Source organism: Coffea eugenioides, chromosome 7 (genome assembly GCF_003713205.1).
Source record: "Coffea eugenioides isolate CCC68of chromosome 7, Ceug_1.0, whole genome shotgun sequence".
NCBI classification, from domain to species: domain Eukaryota; kingdom Viridiplantae; phylum Streptophyta; class Magnoliopsida; order Gentianales; family Rubiaceae; genus Coffea; species Coffea eugenioides.
In genome coordinates this window covers 32,847,412-32,863,137 of record NC_040041.1, presented here as the reverse complement: position 1 = coordinate 32,863,137, position 15,726 = coordinate 32,847,412, and the positions used below count along the sequence as shown (strand labels likewise).

General features: G+C 33.9%; 1 protein-coding gene across 1 annotated transcript; it reads right to left on the bottom strand.

The window, feature by feature from the left end:
- Nucleotides 1–964: 964 nt before the first annotated feature.
- LOC113778839 (CCR4-NOT transcription complex subunit 11-like) lies at nucleotides 965–10,158 on the bottom strand. The gene is made up of 12 exons (XM_027324341.1): nucleotides 9,751–10,158; nucleotides 8,629–8,736; nucleotides 7,595–7,681; nucleotides 6,334–6,387; nucleotides 6,117–6,259; nucleotides 5,812–5,962; nucleotides 5,590–5,727; nucleotides 5,422–5,493; nucleotides 5,269–5,342; nucleotides 5,043–5,184; nucleotides 3,919–3,997; nucleotides 965–1,183 (listed from the first exon to the last, which is right to left on the bottom strand). Exons 1-12 carry the CDS (start codon nucleotides 9,994–9,996, stop codon nucleotides 1,086–1,088), a joined length of 1,392 nt encoding a protein of 463 aa, XP_027180142.1. The 5' UTR covers nucleotides 9,997–10,158; the 3' UTR covers nucleotides 965–1,085.
- Between the last annotated feature and the right edge of the window lie 5,568 nt (nucleotides 10,159–15,726).

Genomic DNA, 15,726 nt, shown 5'->3' with positions numbered 1-15,726 from the left:
AGCTATTCTATTTTAGCCCTTTGGTTCTAATAACCAGGGAATTCACAATTCTTTTATTTTATTTTATTTTCACCAATCGATAACAGTTAGGGAATTCACAATTCTTGTCTTCGATTTCTTCCAAACTGCATTGGCCTCTAGTAATGCATCCACTGGGAAAACATTTAATAATAAGGCAGGATGCAACTTGCCATGTCTCAAGTGATCAAGGTAAGTCAGAGAACGCTTTTAATTCTTAGTGATAGCAAACCTACCAATACAAATACAATCACTAAGCAGAAATACCGCATAAATATATATATGTAGGTATAGTATAGGTGGCAAATCAACCCATTTAATTAAATTTATCCGTACCCGCCCATGAATAGATGAGTATGAATATCTTAAATTTTTGCATATGAGTATAACTGGATTACTCAATTATACTCATTTATTAAATGAAAAAAATGTTAGGGGTTCAAAATTTTTGGATTAAGTTTTTATACTAACTTTTATAGTACTTAGTTCAAAACTTTATATTCTTATTATTCAATTATTAAATAGCATGTAATTTTGTGACATAAAGTACGGATAGGAAAAAAATTGATAATTCGGCTTATTGAACATTATAAGTAAATATTTAAAACTAATGATGTGTGTAAAGGGCGGTATAAATTGATAATTTAGTTTGCAAAAATGAATTTAAATGAGTTTACAAAAGTTAAAATAAATGGATTATAAATGGATAATTGGATTATCCAATTCATTTTTTGACTTACCCATTTATATCCATCTAATTAAATGGATATAAATAAGTTGATTCACTTATATCCATTACCCATTTTACCCAACCCAAATCCGCCCAAGTCACCAATTTTGACACCTTTAAGGTATACCTATATTTTTCCATTCCGTGGCTGGGTGAAACAACAATGATTCCCAAATGAAAACGCTGGAAAAGATTAAGCAACCAAAGGGATAAAAAAAAAAAAAAAAAAATCCAATTACATTATAAGTCATGATGCTATCCTCAAAATAGAACGTCATAGCAACAGGGCAGGATCATCTTACACAAAGAGAACTAAGTAAAATTAAACTAGACTATCTTATTCCAAGCTTTTAAGAAGCCTAAACAACGTAGCTGCTTCTCTCATCCTTGAAAACTCTATACAAAAGGCTTGGACTTCAATAAATAGATCCTGAACTGCATTGCAAATGGGTTTGACAACATTTAGTAAAAACAGATCAATGAGAATAAATCAAGGTTTGAAAGATGAAAGCTGCCATATGCACCAGGTAGTTAACACTATATATTTAAAACAGATCAAGGTGCATAAAATTTGAATTGAACTTTCATATTCATCGAGTCTTAAACTGAAAATGGAAAAGGAAACTTTGTGTGCCATTGAAAATATTCGAATCACAACAACCTGTTATGGTCCAGAGTTACCTGGAATACTAATTCCAAGTCATATGTTATTTCAGGTGACTGAAAATTTAGCTTGCAGGATCACTGCTTACCTGGTATTCTAACACCAACGAAATTTTTGCCTTTAAATCACCTTATACATTTGTTGACTAGTACCGAAAATAATTCTAATAAGATATCTCATGTAAATTTTGACTTATGCGCAAGGAAGCATAAGTTACTCAAGCGAGGAAATCTTCAGAAAGGAAAGAATTTCGACGTATAACAAAACCCCCTATAAATCAACAGATGAAATAAATTATCTTCCGCAGAGTTAAGTTTTATCCAAGAACTTTTTGACTCAGCAATGGTGTCATTAAAATTTTACCTGTTGCTGAAAGAACCACTAGACCATAATTAACTGAATTAATTATCTTTTCAACTACATAAGGTTCTAGCATTGCTCCATGTAATAATTTGCCAACCCATTTCATGTTGACTAAATAATGCAATTATTCTTACTAGTTATCCAATAATGTTAGTGACAAAGATGATTGGGCGATTAAGTTCATCTTCCACTGTCTAAAGGTCGTACACAAAAACAAAACATGCATAGTGTCCTGCTGACACGAAAACAGTAGTCAAGAAATAATGACAATGAGAATAGGAGCAGAACCATCATTCAATACATACTTCATATGCAGGTACAACTAATAGTACAATACAGAGATGTAGTTAAAGGTTACAATAGCAAAAGAACACCAAATTTAACTCCATTAAGTGCTTACACCAAATATCCTTTTTCAGCTTTTGGTTGCATGATTAGGTCATCACTAGAAAGTTTCTTCATAATAGTAACTACTTATACATCATCCTCTATTGTTTTCTTGTCCCACAGCTGTCAATGATCCTTCCAAGTTTAATGCAATTGATGTGTTTCAAGGTACATCAGGCATTAGTTCAGGCTTTTAACCATAATTTCACTGTTCTAGTTCTTAGGTTTGGCTCAATGATGATTTGAACAAATTAATTGCCTTCAGATTACGAGTCTATTCAAACTAAAAACAGGTTGACAAAACCCAAGAGCAGCAAATAGCAGCAACCAATGCACCCCCCAACTGAACACACCAAGTCACTAGCCAATCCTTGAGGGCAAAGAACACGCACACTCAAAGACACAGATGTGCAAAAAAGATGGACAAGAAATGCCAACAAAAAGAAGAAAACCAAAACCAAGAAGAAACATCAGTTATGTTATCAAATTTTTCACAAGTATGCCTAGCAGTTCAAATATCAAAGCTGAGACAATCAGAAGCCAATCTCAACCCAGTCCCTCAAGCATGCATTTTTAGGAATATATAGATCATTACTAGAGGCTCACTAGCTCTATATTGAAAAGGTAAAAGGCATTACACATTCCATATTTCTCCTCGCTCATTTCTTTTTAAACGTAAGCTTGAGAGGTATACATAATACGAGATAGAAGCAAGCCTTGAAACACATTACCCTTCAGAAACCTTCTGCAAACATTTTAACTTCCCAAATCATACATTTTTTTATTTAAAAGCAAACAACTCCAACGTATTCATGACTGCAGGTTCTCTCTTTTTTAACAAACCACCAAGAGTAGGTTGGGGGTTCAGAAATAGATCTTTCATTTTATTATAGACATTTGAGTGCATCAAGAAGAAAGAATAACATAGCTGATATGCAATCTATCCAATCTAAGATTCAGCAAATTTGAAATTTTGGAATAACGTTAATCTTTAGCCTAATTGCATTGTGAGTCACAGCCTAAATTGGCCAAAAACTCTGCAAGTAGATTGCATTCTCTACAGACACAGCTGAAGGTGAATCTATGTTCTGTAATCTGCCTCTTAATTTGGCAGATAATTTCATCGATTCTCCTAAACAGCTTGTGTGAACCAACCATTCATGATTTTCATTAGCATTCGTGAATCAACTTGTACATGAACCATCCATGACAAGCACAGCTTAGTCCCCTCTTTCTTTGAGCGTTCATTATTGCGGTTTACTACAAGTGAACCTACTGAAAATGCTTATATGCCTGCGACTTTCCTCGCATAAACAAAATATATGCTGAACTTTCATTCTGCACAACAGATTGATGACTGGACATCCTAGGTCTCGAATTGTCAACCACTGCAGGTATTGCAGATGAGGCTTTACTGAAAATCTATTTTGGACCATCATAGTATACCTACCAAGATGCTTTAATTTTCACGCAAAAAGAACACTCCATCTGATAGCTATTTCTTTGCACCTACTTGCTTATTTTCTATGAATCAACATTAAACCAGGCAACTGGCAACACCTATGAATAACAAGCCAAGAGCGTGAAAAGCAAAATATAACATTCTCATACATATGAGATCAGAATTCACTTGCCCATGATATCATTCAACAAGGCATTCGTTGTCAACACAATATCCATCGCAGACATAATCGGTCAGCAGTAGCATCCAGTCACCCAAGAATAGTGTCAACTACATGTTGAACAGTAGACTCACCATTGATTATTTTATTCCGGATCAGGCTCTGCAGGAAGACACACACAAGTCTGACGAGTCTATTCTGCATGTACCTATCCTGAGAAATGGTAAATAAAGGATTAGCTGATACCAACTCTAGTATTTGGTTAGATCTTCAGGGTTCATCTAATTAATGTACACACGCAGACTCAGATAGCCACATCTGTTATTGTGTGTGCCTATATTATACACATATGCAAACACAGGCAGGTGAGAGATAGAGAGAGAGAGAGAGAGAGATGGTAAAGCCTACAAATTGCATCCAAATTTCATCCCAATGATTTTAAGCATTAAAAAAAAATCATGTTTATAATTTAATGGAAAACATGAGTTTTGTTCCTGAAAATTTGACAAGTTAAAATGTTGTGTTAGCAGTAATTACCTTCATGTGCCAAATATATCAAACTGAACCTATCATACTAATATCTAATGAAAGTTACTCAAAAGCATTTTCAAGCCATCTCCATTGCCTATCATTGCAACAAATCCTTGTTTCAGTTAAATAAGGATTGCGCTCTCAATTAGCTTCCATGGCTTTAGACTAACTTAATTTCATACTCCAATTCAACCATCATTTCCCTCAAAAACTGACATGTATCAGATCTTCATTTCATTTGAGTGGATGTAACTCGAACAATAATCATTTTCAAATAGAAAGCCATAACAAAAAGAGCCTCAAACAAGGATTATAACCTTCAGCCTCTGGAATTGTCAACTACTGCAGTACATGTCCGTCTTGATGGAAGCAGGAAATTAGGGCTTTTCAATGGATAAACATAATTAGGAGAAAGAACTATACCACAACAGGCATACATTCTCTTTATCAAGTTCAATGAAACTATTCACTTAAAACCATGTCATGGAGATGACCTACCAAAAATTTCTAATAGATCGCATCATGTTATTACCACTGAATACATGAAGCCCCCCCCCCCCCAACAAAAAACACACAAAAAAAAAACACATGCACACGCAAAACAATTAAAAATGAGAGAGAGAGAGAGCTAAAACAGAATCACGATGAATAGGTCAAAAGTTAAAGGGTTTCAACACGGGGTTGCAAAAATGGGGAAGTGCATCAAAGAGTAGAGAGGACTAAGAACCTTGGTGTTCTCACACGAAGATATACAGTTCGTGATATACAAGTGAATAAATTCAGTTGGTAGTTCGACAGCTGTAGTAAGCCTGTTAACCACTTCCATTGAATGAAGGCTCATATCCATACTGACAAGAACAGTAAAATACCTGTGCATTTCATAAAAAAAATTTGTTGTCGGAACACTAATAAGATTAAGTTTCTTATACTATAACATAAAAAGATGAACATACTCTTCAATTTCAGGTGAATTTGCAAGCTTAATGAGAACTTCAACTGCTATGACAGGATTATTCTCCACAAGTTCCTGATAACCAAACAAAAGAACACTCACATTCAGGAAATTAACACATAGAACACATTGATATGCCTATAAAATAACATACTGGCAGCTTTCTTGGTGTCAGCCCACAGTGATATACAAGCTTCGGGTCATTGGCCAGCTCCAATAAGACTTGCTGGACAACAGTGCAAATAAGGAATTCAGCAACATCTGACAGCAAAAAAATAAGTTTCAAATCTTAAACACCTCAGGAAAGATAAGGTATAAACACCTCTTGTTGAGCAGGTGCAAGTGGCCCTTTCAAAGCTTTTGCAATCAAATCTCGAACTGCTGCTCCTCTGCTAGTATCAGCACACATACCATGATCCCACATCAGCTCATGAGTGTTATCCGGATTTAACCACACCAGCTGTACAAGTAATAAGATTTTAGTGAAACAAAAGTACTCTAGATTACTCTTTCTGGGTATTTAACTTAATGTTGGTGCTCTTACTTCCCCCTCTAGCACCGGAAGCCTCGGTGGTCGTGGTCTGATCCATTGAGGACCTAATCCTTCCAATGATAAATTTTGCAGCAATCCACTTATGCTCTCATCCCTATCTCCAGATCCAATCTTGGGTGTGACTCCAGGTTGCCAGTCAAACCTGACATTTGAGCACAAGGCTATGAGAATAAAACAAAACTGATTGTGTCGGGAAGCAATAAGCAAATAAGCATGCGAGTGGGCAAGCTGGATATGCCTAAAGTATTTAGACCACAAAAGAAATGGACTACTCAAATTACTAGAAGGGAGCCTACTCTGTTGAATTGGGATCACAGCCATGTGGAACATCAGGATCTGGCAAGATATTTATCACACGATTCCTGAACAAGCTACCAAATGGTTCTGGACCAACTTTACTACAATACTGCTGCTGCAGCTGCTCGCTAGAAGGAAAAGCCTGATGAATGCATATTAGAACATATTATTCAAGAAAATATCACATTTGATGCTATGACAAAACATATGACTCACGTGTGATGAAGGATCAAAGCTTCTTATGTAATCTGCAGCAGACAATTTCAGGACCTGCATTAACATTCCATGGATAACTAAAGGATGATGATATTTCTATAGATGGATTAGCTCCAGTTGCAGGGTCAACACAAAAATCTTCAATTATCCAGAAAGAGGAACGAAATATTTGTACAAGAAAAAAGAAAAAAACAGAAAAAAGAAGAAACTGTAAGGGATATTTCCCTCAAAATAAAGGAGGAATTTTCTGCTTTGCATTTTGCTTAACAAAAAACATTTGCAGGAGGAAGATCTACAAAATTGATCTGATGTGCTTAAAGTACATGCAAGCAATAACCATTTGTCGCTACGGGGTAGCTAGTGACTTCTTGTCTCTTCTCATGTGAGCTAGTAAATTGGCTAGGACAATGCCAAAGATTATAATAAATCTCAGATAAATCAACAAAAGAGAAAAATATAATTGGAACACTTCCCAATTTTATCTAATGTGGAGAGAGAGAGAGAGAGACAGAGAGAACCAATAAAAGATAAAAAGTTATTACCTCTTTAACAAATTTCAGTGTTTACTGTGGCCTTGAGTTTCTCCATTGTTCAAGTCCAGAGTATCACTTATTTAATTTTTACCTCTATAAAGTTCCCTAAGGCCCTATTTAATTAGAAGGAAACTTATTGGAAAGTATGGAGCAAATCACTTTCTTGTGCAAGTTTGTTTGACGAGAAAAATTTACAGAAAATATGCAACCAATTAGTTATTGGGATTATTCTGTGCAACCAACTTTTTCCCTCCAACTCCTGCAAATTTTGCAGGACACAAAATCCAGGAATGCATGGAAATTCAACAGCCACCTCATCTAAAAATTCTACCTGTTAAACCAGCCAGTAATCCGTTCTCTTTTTTTTTTTTAAAATATACTTAAACTGATTCTGGTCAACCTACTTAAGAAGTTCCTTATGCTTTTGACAGTTCAACAAAGATAAATCTACTATAAGTTTTAGGCAGATTTCCTAAAATACACTTTTCCCGAGAACCAAGATTTAAATAAAAAGTACATACTAAATGTCATTGGAATAGACAGCTCATAGCCCCAAATTTCTAAGATTACCCAGCATTTGAAGCGTTACTTAGAAGCCAGAAAAGCCAATAGCATCTACCTTCCTACATTAGCTTGAGCAATAATGACTAGAAGCTAATGACACCTGAATCATTAGAATTTCTTAAGCCCAAAAATCTAGACGTGCAAATTGGATTGTTAAACTGTACCTCTGCTGTATTTGTAGAGCTGGTGGAGCCTAACAATTGAAGAATAAAACCTCTTTCAAATTTTTCAGCTTCTTCATTGGATGCAGCCTACATACCCACAATAGCAGGAGGAAATACGAAAGTCAACCATCACCAATAATATTCCATAGCAGACAGAAAAGTTATTTGCAAGAGGCAAAGTTCTGGAGCATTAGATGGATCACAAAAATGTCATATATCAGAAAATATAAACATCTCCTTTAAAGCAAATTTTCAATTTATTGTCTCTTTTCTGTTTGCTTTTCTTTCAGTGTAGATGGGGAGAAGGGAACCAGATACCAGTCCTGCAACTACACATCTACTTTGTGCTAAACTTAGTATATAAGCCATATGTGAATGCTTTACCACTGTTGACAAGTTAACGTGTAAATTCAAACTTAGAAAACATTTGGTCTTTCTGCCTTTGGATGAATGGTAGTTTCTGTAGAACTTCGTCACAACAATGCCCTTCCTAGGATGGTCTCGCGATTTAAAATCATTGAGCATGATTTTTGGCAAGACTTAATACAAAGGAGCTCAAATAATCTCCAGATACCAATAAAAGTAAGTGCAAGATGAGATATCACAAGCCAACAAGACAAAAGTCATTTTATGCCTCAGAAATTCGCCATAGCCTATATGAGAGGATTTGTTACTATTAATTTGTCAATGATTTCTTATTCTAGAAGCAAAAATAGGCTCTGAAAAGAAGTATTTCCCACAGTAATGAATAGGCCTCCACATCAGGTTCATGTGGTTATCTAAATTCACTAGACTCAGTATTTCATACAGCAGACAGTCCAATGATTCTTAGCACTCCGTATAAAAGTTAACTGAAAATACTGTCAGCTTTCCACTATCACTGAATAAACAAGTCAAAAATGCACTTGATGTGCATACTGCATAGCTGAACAATCTTACACAGTGCATGATTATTAAAAATCGACCATTAATAGAGCACAAACAAATTCCTGAGAACAACAAATACAATGAGGAGAAGACATATGCATACTTACATTCACAAGCACAAAACTGAACGGGTTAGAACTAGGCTGCTGGGAAGAATATGCCTGGTGGAGAATTGCAAATCCAACTAGACGCTGTGTTGGTCTTAACACTTTACTCTGCAATAACAGAACATACAACCATTGATGATTGGAACTCCCCATATTAGAAGATTAAAAAAGACTAGAAAAAAATTTAACCTTCTTTTTTTCGTTTTTATTCACAAGCAAAAGAAGAAGAAAAATATAACCAAATATCATTCTTCTATCTTTGTTAACAATCCCTGACACCCATGTAATAACAGATATCTTTTATGGAGAATAAGTATATTGTTGAATTTTAAAACCATATTTGAAGTAGAAGACATATTATCTATCCGACTGAATAAGTCAACTTCCTTTGTCCCAAACTTTGAACTACTTATCCATTCACCAATTACTTGATTTCCTTCATAGCTGCAACAACATCCACTAAACAGACTCCAGATTGTCTATGTTGCACAAATTAAACCCAAATTAGCGATGAGATTTCTGAGTTTTCTAAATCGTCTAAATCAATGTTTTCCAAGTCAACAATTTTTATCAGAATGTCAACTCCTAATTTTACAAAATTTCCATCCTCAGACGTGAGGAAAAAGATCAAATAGAACTCCAGCAATCTACCCGAAAAAAACCGTACTAGAGAGAGCAGACGTAATCATCCATTTACCTACTAAATAATATCCTAATTAGCAATCAAATGTCCATTAATCCACAATCCACCAATATTTCAGCATCCACAGCCCCAATCAAATAAAGAGATACTAAAAAAAAACTAAAATTTTCTACTAATTCACAGTCTACAAGACATTTGAGCATACACAGAGCTAATCAAATAAAAGGATTTTAAAAAAATTTCTAAATAAATCCATTTCGAACTAAACAAATTTTCGATTAATATAATTAAAACTGAATTTCCTTTTCCCAACTACAAAGCTTATTACACCACTACTCTGAATTTTGCTTGCAGAAAACCTAATCGACAACACGACCAGAGCGTCCAATTACCAGATTTCAGTATATCATCGAAGAAGAAAATCTAAAAGAAAAAGCAGACTTGAGAGAGATTAAGAGCTAAAATTAAAAAAAAAATGCCTCGGTGAGTAAAATGGCGACGGAGGAGCAGAAGGCGAAGATGCGAGAAGGCTGGACTTTGGACTTGAATTCCGAGATGAGTTCATCCAACGGCCGCGAATCGCTTCCTATGAGTAATTTCAGCAGTAAAATTGGTTCCTCCATTCCTACTCCTTTGTATTCTTCGATTCCTTTCGGTTTTCTACTCTGAGTTGAGCTCTCTCCTTCGATTCCTTTTGGTTTTATACCGTGAGTTAGTTCCTCCATTTCTGTTCTTATTCGATTCTGCTTTGGTTTTCGACTCTAAAGTTGAGCTGTTCTTCGATTCCTTTTGCTTTTCTACTTTGATTTTCTACTCCGAGTTGAGCTCTTGGAAGGAGATTAGATATTGGGAAATTCACCTTTTTTGTCTCTAAATTTTTCACTAAAATCGATTTCGTCCTTTATTATTTTATTCATCAATTTAGTCCTCAAATAATTTTCCTCGTTCCAATGTTGGGCTCTCACGGCACTATCAGATTTTGCATGTCAAGGATGTCGGGAAAGGGGCAAAATAGGAAGCTCACATCTAAATCTCTAATTTTTGGGATTAGAACGGATCCTGTTGGTTTACTCTGAAAATCTCACAAATTACCATTAGGGTTTAGAATTGGAAATCGTGTTTGATTAAATTATAATCCTCAGTTAGGAAATAAAATCTAGTGACCAAAGGTGGATCTCTGATAATGGAGGAAGCAAAAAGCGACAACAATAGCAAAAAGGAAATAGATGCAGTTAGGGTTGGAAACGAATCGTGTCGTTCACGATCGGCTCGCAAGTGACTCGAGTGTCAACATCGAACTCGAATCAAGTTCAAGTTCAAAAATACTAAACTCATTAGTTGGCGAGTCAGTTCGACCTTGATTATATATATATATATATATATATATATATATATATATAATTACATATATATTTTTAATATTTTATTATTTATTAAAAAAAATATTATTTTATTTCATTTTTTAAAATAAAAATAATTATTTTTTTATTTTTTTAATCTCGACTCGAGTTTAAATTTCATAAAATTATATTGAGATTCAACTCGATTAAAGCAAAACTTGACTCAACTCGTTTGCAACCCTGGACATAGTAGCGATGCACTATAAACTTTCGTTAGACCCTATGTAGCTAAAATGAAACTTTTGTTTTAGTATTTGAAAGTGACTGTTAAGCATGTTGGTTGATTGATTAAAGGGATAATGTGAGGCAGGCTTGATTTGTCGGGATAATTTCAGAAACCTCCCCTGAGGTTTCTGATAATTTCACTGAACTCTCTTAAGATTTGAAAAATTATACATACCTCCCTTGTTATTTAAAATGATAATTTTATCCTTAAATATTTTAGTGAAATTCTCTTATTTGGTATGTTTATACTTATAATGAGTCTTAAAATTATTTTTTCATTTTTTTCTTCTTATTCCATTTTTTTATTTTTTGCCAATAAAACTGTAGAACTACCACTATTGTCTCTAGTTTATATCATAACCAAATGTCGAACAAGTGGTATTTTTTATGAGTTAATTTTATATACAATCCAATTTTTTGCTGATCTTTATTTTTTATTTTTTGGTATTAAAATTAACACTAAATCAAAAAGAAATGGCCCAAAACTACTACTAAATTATGATAATCCCACTATTCAAAAAATTCATAAATTCTAAATGAATTATTTCAATATTTTATTTTCTATCTTATAAATCAAAATCCATAATAAATATTATCAAAAGTATCCTACCATAGTAGTAAAATTATTATTATAGTTGTTTATCAAATAGTAGATATGGACATGAAAATTTTGACACATTTTCCTTATAAGTATGCTAGATAATCTTATAATTGTATAGAAAAATAAATTAAAACTCATTACACAAGCGCATTTTTGGGTATTCATTTAAAAAATTGACCTGGCCAATATGATTTTAAGATTTTGTTACTAAAATTATCAAATCAAGGGAGGTAAGTGCAATTTTTTAAGCCTCAGGGGAGTTCAATGAAATTGTTAAAAACCTCAGATGAGGATTTTCAAATTATTCCTTGTTTGAAATAAATCTCCTTCGTGGGTCACAAATATTTGGGGATGGTGAAAAGTTAATTTGTTTATTTAATTTTAATTAAGAATTGTTCACAGTGATGTATCCCCTCAGTTGCCACCTTTCATATGCTGTTGCTTTTATATTCTGAAAATGTGAGACAAAGCGATAAGAAAAGTCGTTGTTGTTATTAATTACTAGGGGAAATACCCGTGCATCGCGCGGGTGTTTGGTATCTGTAGTTAGAGAAGCTTTTTTTTAGACAAATAATAGTACATTTTGAAAAGAAATAGTCATCAAATAGGACAAAACTACTAATAGTACATTCTAATTGTAGCACACACTTGTACACTTTGTTTTATCAATATTTTACTATTTTACTATTTCCAAAAGGCTCTTACAAATGTCAATTAAAAATTGCCTAAGAGTAGATACAATTTGTTTCAACAAAGAAATATCTCCAACGATTAGTTACGGCAACGTGTTAATATGTATTTGTGTTAATTACACAACAAAAGCCACTCTTCAGTTAAATGTGTCAATAACACCATTTCAGTAATTATATCAACACAAACTTATATGAGTTGTACTTGATGTAAAAACGGTTGCAAAATAATTTCATATTCCAGAAATACTCAGATATCTCCATAAATCAAAACTTTAACGTATCAAAATGAGGGCACTTCGGTAAATATATATAAACACATGCTGCCCTCAATTGTACCAAAAGTTTTTAAAAAATTACACAATATTTCATATTCTCAAAAAGCCCATATCCATGCGGTTGAAATTCAAACCCTTTTTGACCACGTCTCATTCTTATACAGTATAAGAATTTATTTATGAGCAAATTATTTGGATGGTCACCAAACTTTTGGAATCGTCAAGTTTTGACCATTGAATTATTAAAAGTCTAGTTTTGACCACTAAACTATCTAAAGTTTAGATTTCACGCCATTTCATTAGATTTAATTGTTAAATATGACAGATCTGAGTACTTGCACGATTCAATAGACAAAAGAAAGCAGTATAGTTAACGACTAAATCTGACAGAATGACCTAAAATCTAAACTTTAGATAGTTTAGTAGCCATCCAGATAATTTACTCTTTATTTATTTGTTTTCGAAAAAAAATAGGACAAGAGGATGATTTATTTAATCTGAAAATCTATCAATATGGTGGCGTGTACGTGAAAGATTCAACTCCTAAGTATGTGGGGAACAGTATGGAAAGTTTTGAGTGTGTCATTGCCATTGCTATAAACAAAGCAATTATAGGTGATTACTGCGATCTACTTGAGTATGGTAGGAATGCAAAATAGACTAGGAAGAAGCAGAAACTAAGTTTATGTTTGAATGTTACCTCTACCATTTTGTTACATGGTCAAAGTTTCATGATCGTCTTCATTTCTTCTCATGAATTTCTGTGTTTTTTCAAGCGCATAGATTGTTAGATGAAGAAGATGATGGGAACCATCAATCAACCTAACGGGAGTATTGCATTTGGCTCAGGTTTAACAGCAGTGGCTCATTTCTTTTATTGACAAGATGGCTGTTTTGCTGAATGATTGACGTCCTTATTTCTTTTGTAATTGGATTACCAATAGTTATTGAGTCTAGATTTTTGTTTGGGCCAAGCTCAGGAAACATAAGCTTGTTTGGATTGCATTTTGTCAGAACTGAAATAGTATACTGATAAAAAAAAACTCAAAATTCAGGTTTACTTGTTTATTTTGCTGACAAATAGAATTATTTAATGTCAAATTTGCGCAAAGCACACAGGAAGTTTGGTGTTATGGATTGCTATAAAGTCAGTCATAACTCTGTCCAATTTTTTCCAGCTACATTGTTGACAAAATTCCATTAGATTGATCAGGCATAAATTACTTCAGTCATTGTCTGCATTATAACACCAAAAATCCTACTACTCATCTCCTAACTTTATAACACATAATATACTACACCTAATTCAGCATTTTGAGGGTCACATTGCTTTCTTTGCCAGTACCCAACAGTGTAGCAATAAACACAACACAAAAGAAAGGTATTCCCCTCACCAGCCACTTCATTGTTACTTTTTTTTTTTGAATTTCATTCTTCATCAACTTGTTCTCTTCTTCAAACATTTCACTGCTATATTTTTGGCCATCTCTGGCATAGGTGGATCATACCACAAAAAGTAGTTGCAGGCTTTTGGTGACTGCAATAACCATTGAGTTCCCATTTAGTTGTATAGGTACATTTCTAGTAAATTATAGTATCAGATTACGAAAATTTACCCCATAATTTATGCATCCATGAAATCATCTGCCTAGGTTAGCTATTGTCCATGAAGTCACAATTTGACATGCTTCACGGCAGTGACAAAATAAAGTCTCATCCCCATTGTAGAATTCCATCCTTCCTCCCGGCATCCCTGGCGATTACTTGAGTGTTTGCTGCTGCATGAACTTCTAGTGCCATTGATGAAACTCCTTCTCAGCTACTTTTTAGCTAGTTCCTTATCTGTTACAATTCTTCAAACAAGGATCCTTAGTTCCCCAGCAATAGCCTCTCGAGCAATTTGTGAGATTTTGAGAGAAAAGCAACACGGGATTCATTCTAATCCCTAAAATTAGAGAATCGGACGTGAGCTTCCGATTTTACACCTTCCCAACATCCCAAACATGCAAAATCTAGTAGTGCCATTGTGGGACCCAACAATGGAAGAAGAGAAGTTGTTTGAGGACTAAATTGGTGAAGAAAACAATAAAGGACTAAATCAGTGTTAGTGAAAAAGTTTAGAGAAAAATGCAAAAGTTATTGGATTAATCTTGTTTTAGGGGAAAAATGGAAAAGCTATTGGATTAGTCTTTTTTATACACACATTGAAATTCAAATTTTGTTCATGTGTCATACATATATACTGTGACGTCCTGATTGAAAATAGAGCGAGTGAAATAAGTTTTAAACACCGGAGGGATCATCTTTGACACTGGCAACTGCAATTTTCTACCAACTCAAGCAACAGCAATCATCTTCCGACTCCAGCGACATCTCTAAGATAAGATCGGTCTTTAAGGAAGTCTCTAATATACGGCTTTTTTGAGACTGCCTTCTACATTTTTTTTTTTTGAGAAATCTATGATAAGTTTGTTGCTCCAGTTTAAGATTCCATCAACTTTCTGAGATATATGACTAATTTTACTTGAGACTTATAGTTTTCTTAGTTTATTAATGTTTTACACTTTTTTTTAATGCTCTTGGTATTTTACATATCTGGCAATTTGCTCCCTTTCTCTGATGGCTCTTATGGAGATGTTGGGACTTGCATGCTTAATGATTCAATTGATTGAGATTTCAAGGATTGTTATAGCTTTTCTGTGAATTCCCATTAAGTTGGCATTGTCAAGAGTTTAAATTGCTTGGATATGGTTGTAATCTCCGACCAATATGTACACTAACTATTTGGATTCTTGTCTAGTTAACTTTGGATATGTTTTGGAGGTGAGGTGGGTGAAGAGGAAGTCGAGACATTTTGCAAGTTTTTTGGGAGCTACTGTCTAGTCAAACTTAGGATATACTAATAAATTTAAGGGAAAATCATTCAAAATGTATCTCACATTTTGTAAAATAACTTTTTTCGTCTCTTACTTTTAAAAGTGTAATTTCACGTCCTTTACAAATTCACATTGGTCAATTTCGGTCCTTATCTAAATTTTCGACTAGTTTTTTGCTGAAATTTACCACATGTCTTGTACATGATCATTTTTTAAGGATAAAATTTTCAAATACATTTCACATATTCTAATTCATAGTCTCTCACATTTCAAAAAATAAATTTTTTCGTCCCTTACATTTAACAAAATAAATTTTTTTCATTCCTCACATTTTATAAAATAAAAATTTTCATCCCTCATTGATCATGTGTGCGATAGTCTTTTCT